The sequence below is a fragment of the Podarcis muralis genome, chromosome 3, assembly GCF_964188315.1.
Source record: "Podarcis muralis chromosome 3, rPodMur119.hap1.1, whole genome shotgun sequence".
Lineage (NCBI taxonomy): Eukaryota > Metazoa > Chordata > Lepidosauria > Squamata > Lacertidae > Podarcis > Podarcis muralis.
In genome coordinates, this window is record NC_135657.1 from 23,966,830 (window position 1) to 23,980,342 (window position 13,513).

Genomic DNA, 13,513 nt, shown 5'->3' on the forward strand with positions numbered 1-13,513 from the left:
CTAGTCCAGCATCTCTCAGAGTAGCCCACAAGCAGGAAGTGAGTGCAATTACACTCTCCCCTCATGTAGTTTCCAGTTACTGGCGTTCAGGCACTGATAGCCTTATCCTCCACATGTCTAATCCTCTTTCAAAGTCATCGAAGTTGGCATCTATCGCCGCCTCTTGTGGGAGGGAGTTCCACAGTTTAACTACCCACGATGTGAATAATTATTTTCTGTTCTCTGCCCTGAACCATCCAGCACTCTGTTGAATAGGGTGTCCTTGAGTTCTAGTGGAGGAGGACAAAAATGACTCTCTATCCATTTATTTTAATTTAATTTGTTATAGACACCTTTTTCGCCCAAGGCAACTCAAAGCAACAGCTAAATGAACAACAACAACCCTCCGCATAAGTACATTAAAACCAAAGGTGGCAGGGAATCTTTCACCATTCCATGCATTAGTTTTATAGGCTTCTGTCGCATTCTCTATTACTTGCCTTTTCTATAAACTAAAAAGACCCAAAGGCTGCAAACTTTCTTCATAAGGGATTAGCTTCTGACAATCTGGGGCATCTACAATACATCTCCTATGGGCATCAGAGATATTTTGATGTCCCTAGGAACCACAGTAGGCCGGAAACGACTTGAGTCCATCAAATATGTGTTTGCCACACCCACCTGATCTTCTCTATCCACAATTCTAAGGAAATATTGATATTTTTTTCCGTAGGTTTCCATGCTAAAACATGTTTCCCTAAGTTTCTAAGCTTGTGCGCAATTGTTGACACCTGCTAGCTGACACCATGCATAGCCCACCTTTCCTCCAAAGATCTCAAGGGAACATACACAGTCCCTTCCATCCCATTTAATGGTCCTCACAACAACTTTGTGTGGCAGGTTAGGCTTGAAAGACCGTGATTGGCTCAAAGTGAGCTTCATGGTTGAATGGGGATTTGAACCTGGAGCTCCCCAATCCTGGCCCAGCTCTCTAACCACTACACTGCACCACACCATACCAAATTTTGACTACCGTTTAATCCTGCCATCTCTTACATTATGCCACAGTGGGAAAGGGGTGTGATACAGTGTTGCAGAGAGCCTATGGGTTATGTCCAATGCCAGGCCTACTCAGAGTAGACCCATTGGAATCCATTGACATGACTTAGGTTCAGATCAGAAGAATCTTTATTTCCGTCAGCCACTAGCCATAGCAATAAAACTTAAACTATACCAAAATACATTTTGGAGATTTATGTCAATAATCAAGTAATAGATCTTATTCTAATAGCCCCTACTAAAAAAATTGCAGTTTTTACTGTCACCTGATTATCTTGATCTGCTAGAAGAAAGGACACAGTAGCAATGGTTGAGCGACCAGGCATGGACAATAACAGAGGGGTAAAAAAACCACCCTCCTCAAATCTTTATAAAGAGTGCAAGCCAGAAGCACACGAGCCACTGACTCAATACCGCCAACTCCACATGGACATAACCGTTTTTCCAGCGGAATCTTTTGAAATCGACCCTGAAGTACAGCCGAAGGCAGAAAATTCAATCTTGTGTAAGTGAAAGCGCGTCTGTATTTTGGAATTGTTAAATTTTGCAAATAGGGTGCCAGCGTGTCAAAATGACTAGGTGGAAAATAATCATACCACAAATAACTTTTGTGGTGAAAGCATTTGGTTGGCAATTTTAGTCCAAGCGCTAAGTGTGTAACTTAGGTTCATTAGTATACTTCACTGCAGAACTTCATTGGCTACAAGCCCCACTATACATTTCCAGAGTTCCCTGGGCAGAGGGATCAATTCTTAAACCTTTCTGTGAATTGTAGCTCTGTTAGGGGAATAGAAGTGTCCCATTAAAGACAGCAAAGACAATTTTATTGATTTCCTGCCTGTATTCCATCATGGAACCCCAGGCAGCATGCATATGGTTCCAGCCGGCCACCCATCCAGGCACTGACCTGGCCCAAACCTGCTTAGCTTCAGCATGAGGCAGCCTAAGGTACCTTCAGACCAAATCTATAGCTCTGAAGCAAATCAGTTATAAGGATCAAAGATCCAAAAACAAAAGAGAGCAGGAGAGAGAGAGAGAGAGAGAGAGAGAGAGAGAGAGAGAGAGAGAGAGAGAGAGATTGAATCACAGCAGTGGCGAAAAAACAAGTCCATCCATTTCATTTCTTTTTATTACAAAAATAAACAATTTAAGAACCAAAGTACAAAAGATTCTGAATGTACAAACTAGAAAACAGTATGACATTTGTCACTTTTAAACATTTTCTCACTTGCTTTCACTGAAAGCATATTTTTAGACACACTCTGCCTATATAAAAAAAAAAGATTTTGCTATTTCTATTGCATTTATTAAGGCTGGGGTTCATTTGCTGTCAAAGGTTATTTGTTCTTAAAGACAGGAAAGCAGCAGCACCTTCAGAATGCAAAAGATCCAGTAGCAGAAATGCATCTTTTGTCGCAACTACTGAAAATTTGTGCTTTTTTTGAATAGCGGCTCTGCCTGTGTGTCAGGGATACACTTCTCTGTGGCAGTCCCAATGTGACATACGGGAATCAGATGCAAAGTTTTTCTTCAGGTGTTCTTCTGAACACGTACATTTGCAGAACTTTGGTCAGCAGGAGTTATCTACATGGCTTCCTAGAGGGCAAGGATAGGGAGCCTGTGGTCCTCCAGCTATGATTGGACTCCAACTCCCATCCACAGACTACCTTGGAAGCTGAACTCTCGCATCTGGAAGAGTACAGGTTTCCCATCCCTATCATAGAGCGATCCTATCATATCCATTGGAGATACCAGCAACCCAGAACATCTTCCAGAGTCAGAGCTGGCCTGGGGAATTTTGCTGCCTATCACAGAGTACAAGGTGGCATTCTACATACAGAAGCAAACATGGCCGGCAGCTGAATCTTACTTCAACTGGGTGATGCAGTAGTGCCTTCGCTGCACCTGAGGTAGCAGGTCTGATGAGGAACAGGCCGTGTGGCGGCAAAGTGGAATGGCTGGGGAGGCCTCAGGAGGAATAGCCAGGGCCTTCAGATTCTGTGCCACCTGAGGCATCTGTCTCACTGGGCCAAACAGTAGAGCTGGCCCTGATCGAGTCCCCAAGAAAGTCCCATTATTTCAGCCTGAGTATCCAAGCCTTTTAAATTCACCCAACACAAACGATCTGCGTTAGCCCAATGTAATGAAATATCACACAAACCTAGGTGATACTACTCATTGGTTTTGAGATAAGCAAACAAAACTAGGACAGGCTTTTGAATTAAGACAGCTGCTGATCAGCTTACCCAAAAACCAGTTCCTGGGTTTTGCCTCTTTGTACTCCACTATCCTGTTCTATTGGGATTAAGCCAAGAGTGTTGTGCAGATAAGGACAGGTTTGATTGTCAATGGCTCCCATTAAGTGATATGGGATAATGCAAGCAGGATGCATTTGTCAAAAACTGATTGAGGCAGGGGCAATATCTCCCTCCCTTTATACAGCAATAAGGGGTAGGGTTGGCTCCTAACCTCAGTGCTGTCTTACACCCTTCTACTTTATCCAAGAGCTTGGCTCCCATTCACTTGCATGGGAAAAGTAAATAGCCACAGTTAGGACTGGGGCACCATTTGGTGCACTGACAGAGACAGGTGCAGTGTGTCCGTTTGATTAATTACAGGCACACGCATGTAGCAAGCGGCTCTTTTTTCCTCCCTCCATCACAATGATGGGCATCTTGCTAGTTTATTTTAAACTGGAAAATAGCTATGTTTTTGACTCTGCAGATAGTCTGGCTGCAACATTTAGTCAACTAACCAATTAGATTTCCATTCCCTCCTATATAAGAGAGGAGGATTGTTTTCCCTAAAACAATGCCTGCTGCAACATGCACATGTATCATCTTTTTAAAAAGTTGTCCTCTTTTTGAACTATTGCATTTTTCCCCTCTTAGGCAAATAATGCAGATTTATATCCATTTAAGCTGACTTAACGCAAGCTTTTTGTGTGTGGGGAAAAATGTGTGACAACTTTAACAGATGCTATAGCGTTCCATCACACAAGGACAACCATAATTTTTGGTCTTGCATATTTGGTTCAATGAACAGAAGTACTGATTGTCTCCCAAGAGGTTTCATCATAAGCTTTGGAACTCAATGAGGCTTTTAACAACGCTGCAGTGATTGTACTTGCCTGTATAAATATCTGAACTGGAGGTTCCAAACTCCCTGTGAAAATGAACAAGAATTTCCAACCAAAGCCTACGCAAACCCTATACATAGTGAGAAAAGCACACTAAAGGTGGCTGCTCCTTTTTAGCAACCTACAGATAGCCACACAGTGTATCACATTTTGGATTTCATTCTGCTTCTTCCAAGTCACATCTTAAAAATGTCATCCTATTGCACATTTGTCCTGGTCATGTTGGTCTCTTCTTTTTAAGGTCTGATTTCACGCTCTGCAGATTAGAAGGAGTGATATAGTGCAATTCCCTCCCCATCCTCAGTTTCTTTGCGTACAACAGCAGTCTCTACATTGGCGTGTTGACTGCAGTCATATTTTACTAGCTTGCAACTAGGGCTGCAATCCTATGCATGCCGACTGGAGAGTAAGCCTTGCTGAACTTCATAGGAGATACTTCTGAGTAAATTTGCACAGAATTGGACTTGTAGGTCAGGCTAGCTTTCAGTTGACCACTTTCACGTAGGTCGTCTTGTCATGATCAGATACAATGGAAGTGGATCCCATCTTGAAGTAGACCAGCTGACGGCCTAGGCAGAAAACAAAGAAGAACGGTGATTTTTTAAAAAACAAACAACACTGCAGCTTTTTCAGATTAGGAAGTGATGGGAGTCAAGGAGGCTGCAGAGAACATGTTCATCGCCCATGGCCACTTTGCAACAGTAAGATGAGCTCAAAACTCTGCACCCACTGGAATTCTGAAGTGCCCTGAGAATGAGGCAGAAAAATGGAAGCACATTTTGCAGAGGGTGAAAACTTACAAAGAGAGATTTCAGAACAGCACTCCAAATACAGTGGTACCTTGGGTTACATACGCTTCAGGTTACAGACTCCGCTAACCCAGAAATAGTGCTTCAGGTTAAGAACTTTTCTTCAGGATGAGAACAGAAATCGTGCTCCGGCAGCGCGGCAGCAGCGGGAGGCCCCATTAGCTAAAGTGGTGCTTCAGGTTAAGAACAGTTTCAGGTTAAGTACAGACCTCTGGAACAAATTAAGTACTTAACTTGAGGTACCACTGTAATACTAAATACCAAATGTTGAAATTTTAGGTGTCATGTTCAAATGGGAATAAATATCACACTATGCACGTTTCCAGCACTGTGTATAATTTAGGGTGCAATCTTGAAACCCTCTTACTTAGAGATAAGCACCATCGAGTTCAATAATAGTTACTTCCAAGTAGCAATGCATAGAAGCTCCCTATAAACCTCAACAGTGCAAACCTGCATGTTTTTAATTGGGTTTAACTCCTCAAAAGTTCCTCTCCTAGGCAGGAAAGAGGCTTTTTTAATGTTAATATTAAATAAGTAAGACTACCAGAAATACGCACGACCTCTAAGTATATCCCCACAAAGATCCCAGAGTTCATTTGAGGCTTCCCTTTGAGTAAAGTAGCATTTGTTCGCATCTGCCAATGTCTAGATGGGAGGGCAGAATGCTCTGCTTGTCAAAGGAAGATCCTGCTCACATTGCATCCAGCTGGAAGCGGTCATCCAGCACACACACTAATCTCTATGGCACTCGTGACGACCGATAAAGGCAAGGTGCTGGAATGCATTTTGCAGGATTGCTTCTGCAGCTGCTCGGCTGTTTTCTACCTTCTGCCTAAACTTAATACAATTTCTACCCGCCTCTCAAGTGCTTCCATCAGCAACATAATGTTGTGCTCTGGACACTGCCAAGAGAGATTTTGTTATGCTCAACAGCTATATGGAACTCCTGGGAACCGAAATGTGATCGAAAGCCAGGAACATAGGTGGCCGTGCAAATGGGCCCCCATGAACACAGTTAGAAACATCCCATAAACTTTTGGAATGCTGAAGAGTTCAGGGAAAATAAAAAGTTGCTCAGTGAAACTGGCACCTTCTAGGTCAGGGGTCCCTGCGCTGTGCTGCGCTGATTTAGCGCAGCGCAGGGGGGACTCGCTGAGCGGGCAGATCTGTTCAGGGGCTTGGGTGCCAGTAAAACGGTCTTCGTGGGCCAGATCCAGCCCATGGGCCACACGTTGCCGACCCCTGTTCTAGGTGAACGAGACCCACCCCCTTGCTTTCGCCATTTTTCTAGGGAAAATAAAAGAAGGAAAGGCACTCTCCATGCAGCAGTGTTAGAGGCTGCTGTGACATCAGCAGCAAACAGACCAATCGCTTTCCTCTTATTTTGCATGTTTGAGCTCTGAAAGGAGAGCAGGGCCCTGACGCCCATTTCAAGCCAATCCCATTCCTTAGTGGCCATCTTGCTAGGAGCGGATGATAGTAACTCCAGTCCACCGGCATTTGTTACCTGTCCACGTTGTCTGATTGGTGAGCACGAAAGCTTTGCACTGGGAATGACTCTCACAAACCTCCATGGCCTCGCTAACGTCAAACACGGATAGGAGACATTCCTTGTGGTGGTAGGAGGGCCAGCACCTGTAATTCTCATTGATGATAGTGGCTTCAGGTACCTTTCTGTAATCTGTAGGGGAAAAGAAATACAAATATTCCACATAATGCTATTTTTAAGGAAAGTGGGTCCCCTCCAACACAGTCTTAGAAAACGTTACTGGCCCTCTTCTCTGTTTCTGAAATATATTGCTGGTATGTGTATATGTATGTGTGTGTTAATCATGCACAAAATATCTGCCAGAGGGAATATTTTGCTATGCTCATTTTGGTGGAGAAGAAAAAAGAAAAAGGTTTGCCAAGAAACTCCATCTGCCCCTAAAATTCTGTCCCTCGTCTCCTTCCTGCGCACTGCAAGCCTTTCATTTCGTCGAGCTCTTTATAGAGAGAATGTTCTACTGAGCAAACAACATCCACTTGAATGAACAGGCGACTCAGCCATCATTTGCTCTGAACAGGGGGCTGAATTGTCAGGGCAAGACCTGATCAGGCGCCTCGGCCCTCCTTCTGAGTCAGAAGAGCGTGGCTGTTTTTCTCTGCTTTTGTGAAGAAAAGACAGGTTTTTAATTAAGCAAACTTTTTTATTTCTTCCTAGGAGGAATACAAAAGGGCAGTTTGCTTGATGGGCCCCCAAGATAAAGGCATGGGGCGGGTTGGGGAGGGAGGAATGACATGGGGTTGTTTGGGGCTTGCCCAGCACTGCGGCATTGCCTGTGGATTAGCTGCCCCAATTGGCTGCCGTTCAGTCTCCCTCCTCTGAGCGCCTTTCTCTGTCTTGCTCCCTGTTCAAGGCTCTAGGCCGTTTCCCAGCTGCCTGCAGTCTCCGGTTTATGAATGCATCAGGCAAATCAAACTAATCATTTATAAACATTTCTACTTAGCCGATGGACTCACAAATCACCCTTCCGTTTTTTTTGAAAAACCACGCGCTTCTAATTGTACCCATTAAACAAACTGTAAGCTGAATTTCTAGTTTCAGGGCCTCGTGTTTTGTTGGAGTCATTTCAGTTCAAGAAGAGGGGGTTGTTTTGTTTTTTTGCCCGCAGCTATGAAATTTCAGCCTGTTGATATTTTGGAACGGGCTTTGTTAAGGATGCTTCCAACTCAACAGTCACAGAGTTAACTTTTGGCTGCGATTATACACGGGCTTACCTGAGAGGAGGCCTCACGTCCTGGGGACTGCGCACAATCTAACAGACAACAGATTGGTTTATATGAAAATTGCTCCCCATGCCATTAAGCATGCATTCCACACACCATCTCCTTGGAAAGTATGTGAAATATTTAGTAAACACACGTTGGTTTCACACAGCCCTTGGCTTCTCCTCCTCTGACAACAAGGAAGCAAAATGCAAAACCACATTCAGGAAGTAGACTCCTGCATTCTCGACAGAGCTTGGGTTCTGAAACAGAATTAAAATTCTGCACAGACGGATCTTACGGCCTGTATTAGGTTGCAACCCTATACCCACGTACCTGAGAGTAAGCCTCAATGAAAATCAGCGGGACTTACTTCTGAGTAGACCTACGCAGGATTGTGCTGCAGGCTGTCCATATTAAGGACAGTCACAAACTTTGCATGTCACTTGTGGGAGAGAGACATGAAGCTATGCAGGGCGCTAACAGACACCAGGTACTGCCCACTAAACTTATCATCTGAATCCTAAGGGATAGGAATTTGCTTTTGAAGCCCCCCACCCTGGGGAAAAATATGGTGGAACAAGCCAAGAGTCTCATGCTGCCAGCAACCACTTTTAAAAGCAAAATCCAGACAAAAATGGGTACCACAGAGCTTCACCACAGAGGTTCTCAAAATAACTTGCTTTCTTAATTCTGGACCTAAACCCTGATATTTGACACCTTTCCTGGGTGCTAACCAGAAGGATAAAATCCCAAACCTTGGGATCAACTCCCAAGACCCACAAAACCCAACTAATCCTCTGTATTAGTTGCATTGCAGGGGGTTGGACTAAATGACTCTCAGGTCCCTTCTATGTATGCCGGAAAGACGACAAGAGACCCTTAGCCAGAATGGCAAGAGCACTGAATCTGCAATTCAGAATGAGAACGATTGGTAACCTGAGTCTGGGGTTAAGCTAGTGCACTGACATCTCACTATTCCTTCCCCCAAGCCTCCTGGTCCTTTTTAAGCAGCTCTGGCTCAAAGCCTCAAGAGTGTAAGCTGAGCGCTGTTTTCCAGCTCGTCTGACATGCAGCCCCACCTCACTCCTCACCCACTGAAGCTCCAGGTTGCAGCTCAAAGCCAAAAGGAGAAAGCTGTCATGCTAAAGCAACTCCTGTTGAACCCCAAGGAGATGCTTGGGGGCCAGCCTTCATAGAATCATAGCATTGTAAGGTCAGAAGGGGCCACAAGGATAGATGCCAAAGTTTCCCTTTTTTTAAGGGAAATTCCCTTATTCCAAATAGGATTCCTCTCAAGAGAAGGGAAAAGATGACAGCTTTGAAAAGGATCATCTAGTTCAACCTGCTGCATCTTCTGGTCTGGCATTCTGGTGTGAGTCAGGCAGGTCACACCAGGAGCAAAAAAGGGTCAGAAACCAGGATTGGCTTCTGTAATTCCTGCTTAAAATGGGGCAGTTGAATGGTATGGCATTGCTGTGGGTTGGGCGAGATTACCCCTTGGGAGCTGGGAAGCTGTGAGTTAAACCACAGAGCCAAGGACTTGCAGATCAGAAGGTCGGCGGTTCGAATCCCCGCAACGGGGTGAGCTCCCATTGCTCAGCCCCTGCTCCTGCCAACCTAGCAGTTCGAAAGCACATCAAAATGCAAGTAGATAAATAGGTACCGCTCTGGCGGAAAGGTAAACAGTGTTTCCGTGTGCTGTCTGGTTCACCAGAAGCGACTTAGTCATGCTGGCCACATGACCCGGAAGCTGTATGCCAGCTCCCTCGGCCAATAAAGCGAGATGAGCACCACAACCCCAGAGTTGGCCACAACTGGACCTAATGGTCAGGGGTCCCTTTACCTTTACCCCTTGGGGGACGTTCTGACCCTACCATTCTCTGATTCTATACAGTATCTGACCAATTCGTTATTATCAAATAAGCAACGCCTGCATAGCTTGTTCTTTTTGCTGCCATTAATTCTGGCTTTCGCCCTGCTGAACTGCCTGCTCGGAAATGTCATTACCAGAGATAGACTAACGGTCACTCTTCTTTTTTCCCCCCCCAGCCCCTGTGAGTTCCGTGGTCTAAATAAAGCTCTTGTAATATTACCTAACGTGTTCTGTTCCTGCGAAAAGGTTCAGGCAAATAAAGTAAATCTTTCCACTCCTGGCAGCTTGCAGAGGTATGCGGCACAGACCCATCTGTCAAATTCCTAGAGCCCGGAAGCCACAGAGGTCTCCAAAGGTCTCCGGGCTCTGGACTAATATAAATACTATGTCATAACATATTTAGTAAATGGCAACGCAGGCTGCACACAAATGTGCAGAGAGGAGGGGGACTAGTTGGGTCCTGAGATGAGATGAGAAATAATTTCTGGTCTCGTTCTAATGAGAACCACCCAACTCATTCCCACTTCCCGAAAACTATACGTGGACTGAAAAATGCAACTACCCGTTGAAATTCACGCTTCTCCTGAATTTTGCATTGCAGCTCCCCAAACGAAAAACGAGTCCAGAAATGTGTGTATTAGGATTAATGTGCACAAAAATGCTATGATATTTTTTGCAGACTTCTTTTTTTTTTAATAGCAGCAATGCATGTGGAAAATTACAACTGGAAAAATAAGAAATGGGGGTGGGGGGTGAGGACTGAATCTGACAGATTCATCCATCCCTACTGAGATGAGGAAGTTGCTGAACAGGAGGGGAAAGGTAGAAAGCTGCCATCTGAGAAAGAGAAAGGTTTGAGAAGCACCACAGGAGGACAACTGGAAGGGGCCCCTCTATGAGGACACAGGGCCTCTGTTTGGAGCAGTTTTTGGCAGATTCTCAAGACTGGCACGGAACTTGGAATAGCCACTGATTTTCAACAGTTGTTATTCTTCTTCGGTCTGCATGCTAGTTTAAAAGCGAGGCCTGTGGAATGTGGTGCTCCTCCTCCAGGAAGGAGACAGTGCCCCACACAGAGCGAGATGAGTATCAGCTGACCTTGTGAACACAGAGAACATCACCCGTAAACTGGAAGAGGCAAATGCTCTCAATGTCCAAAAACTATCTGCAGCAGGAGTGAGGAAGCCCAAATGTGGCCCTCAAGGTCTTTCTATCTGGCCCTCAGGACTCTCATAGGCCATGGCCTTTCTCTGCAGGCTGCACCCCACACCGGTCCTGCTTTGCACGCTTTTTGGCTGCTTTGACCTGGCTGAAGGGTGCCTTAAACTTATGAAGCCTGTCTTTCATCTCTGATAACGCCCATTGCTTGCCTCGATGGAGGGTGGCTGGGATTTAGTTCATTGCACAAATGCAAAAAAGTCTCATCCATTGTTCTGACACCTTTTGCCTCTGGCCAGGATGCAATATGGCCCCACAGCTGAAAGAGGTTCTCCAATCCTATAGTCACACAGGAAGTTGTCTCACACCAAACCAGACCATTGGTTCCAGGGGATGATCTGAAGTCCCATGAGGCCACCACTTTGCTGAAGCTAAACAGGGCTAGGTCTGGACTGATTCAGAACCATAGGTTGAATCACCTTGGGTTCCAGGATGGAAGGAGAGCCCAGATAAATAAAATGAAATATGTAAAATAGATCAGTATTATCTACAAGGAGTTGTGGTAGGTCTCCAAGGTTTCAGCCTCACCAGATGCCAGGGTTTGAACTGGGGAAATTTTGTACACAAAGCATGTGCCATCACTGAACTGTGACCCTTCCCCTTTAAATCACTGGTATTCACCAGTGATTTTTTGGATTTTTACTTATATAGTCGTACCTTGGATCTCAAATGCCTCGGCTCCCAAACAAATCGGCTCCTGAACGATCAAAACCCGGAAGTGAGTGTTCCGGTTTTTGAATGATTTTTGGAAGCCGAATGTCTGATTGACGGCAGGATGCTCCTGCAGCCAGTCGGAAGCCATGCCTTGGTTTTTGAATGGTTCCAAGAGTCGAACGGACTCCTGCAATGCATTCTGATTGAGAACCAACTGTACCTATTCAATTCAAAATCCTAAATTTGCAGTTTGAACTGAAGAGCAATTACTAATTTTTAAAATTAGCTTTGTGGATAGCAACATCCCTAGTTGCTTAAGGCAAAAAGCAGGTACGTCCAAGTGAGTACGCAACACTCTAGTTTATTAATGAACAAGTTAAAAACCACAGGTCTCAACAGCAATCCTTAGGGGACTTCACTTTCTATTTCCCTGTTGTGATATGACAGGAACTATCTGCACTTTCTGGAAAACTACTGATGACATTTTTGTTCCAGCACTTTTTCTCAACTGGATGAATGGGTCTCTCGAGTATGGGTGCCTATTTTGAATCTCGCACTGTTTTATTCTAAATATATTTGCAGTTGTTGTTGTTTTTTTATTGTACTGTCCATTTTTCCCTGCTCTTCGCTTCCTGTTTCTTAATCAGTTCCTGGTCCTAACCAGACCTCTCCTCTTATTCCATGACTGCTAAGCTGACTTGCGGGACTTTCTCAAAAGCTTTTTGAAAAGCTACTTTCAAATATCGCAGAGGTGAGATAAGTCTCCATCACAGTGTCATCCAACAAAATCAAGCTCAGTAGCACTGCTCTGGAATATCCTGTCCCTCACTGAAGTGGGGGACCACAACAGCCTTAAGAATCTGTGAGGTACCTGCTCATTGTTGCTTCAGCAACTTTCTAAGGTGGGCCTGTATCATTCCCCACTAGAATGATGTGCCAAAGCCCACCCACTGAGTTCATGGCTGAACGAAGGTCTGAAGTCAGGTTAAAGTCCAGTACTCTGTCAAATGGACCACACCGGCTGACAATTGGCAGAACACCCGGTGGAGGAAAAGAACGCAACATTATTTGTCCTCTGTTTTGCTTTGCTTTGCCTTGCCAGAGGGGAACGGAAGAAGCGAGTGGAGAGCAGGCCAGCCAATGGAAGAAACACACACACACACACCCAAAACACACTATGCAGGCTGGAAGACAAGGCCCAGGGGATCCATAAACCCGTCAGCACGTGCTAGAAGCCTTGACGCACAGCACAGATGGATGCAAACTATTAGACAAAGAGAAAGAGATGCTGGCTGTAATGGCTTCTTAAGAATTAGGCCCATTTGAAACAAGAGCTTTATGACGAACTCATAAATATCACTAGAAACCTATGGCAAGTGTGCCTCTCAGGCCTTGGAGGACTATACTATAGTCGCATGGGTATTTAAAGTATACAGAAAAATTGAACGGGGATCCTTTGTGGGGGGATTGTACATGCAATTAAAGGAGATAAGTAAGTTCAGACTGGACCACCAAAGGACTAAATTGGGCCGCTCTTCACAATCCACACTTCCTGCTCTGACCTGGCTGTTGCCATAGCGACAGGTGCCATGGCACATGGACTCTGGGCGGTGGAATATGTGGTCTTCCTGTCTGTGGTTTCATCTAAATCCAGCAATGTGAGTGGGCATTTGGGGAGGGGGGTGTATAAACTCTACTACAGGAGTTACAGACCTTCCAAGTGTCCCTATTTTCCCACGTACGGTCTGGGAATCAGTGTGTTTTTACATGAGTAGAATGTGTCCTTTTATTTAAAATGCATCTCTGGGTTATTTGTGGGACATAGGAATTCGTTCTTTTTTTCTTTTTCAAAATATAGTCCAGCACCCCACAAGGTCTGAGGGACAGTGGACGGTCCCCTGCTGAAAAAGTTTGCTGACCCCTGGTTTGCTCTCCTCCAAGGAGACCCACCTGGCTTCACCCTTGTCAGCATTCTGGCACCAGTAAAAAATTATTTTCTTTTCACAGGCCTTTGGGCAAGACCAATGA

General features: G+C 44.9%; 1 protein-coding gene across 1 annotated transcript in view; it reads right to left on the reverse strand.

Annotated features, from left to right (window-relative positions):
• Positions 1 to 2,149: 2,149 nt before the first annotated feature.
• PKDCC (protein kinase domain containing, cytoplasmic) overlaps positions 2,150 to 13,513 on the reverse strand; it is a 42,963-nt gene continuing 31,599 nt past the window's right edge. The window contains exons 6-7 of the mRNA XM_028724773.2: positions 6,497 to 6,670; positions 2,150 to 4,746 (exon numbers count right to left, since the gene is read on the reverse strand). Coding sequence (XP_028580606.2) covers positions 4,661 to 4,746; positions 6,497 to 6,670 — 260 coding nt within the window. The 3' untranslated portion in view covers positions 2,150 to 4,660. The remainder of the gene's footprint in view (positions 4,747 to 6,496; positions 6,671 to 13,513) is intronic.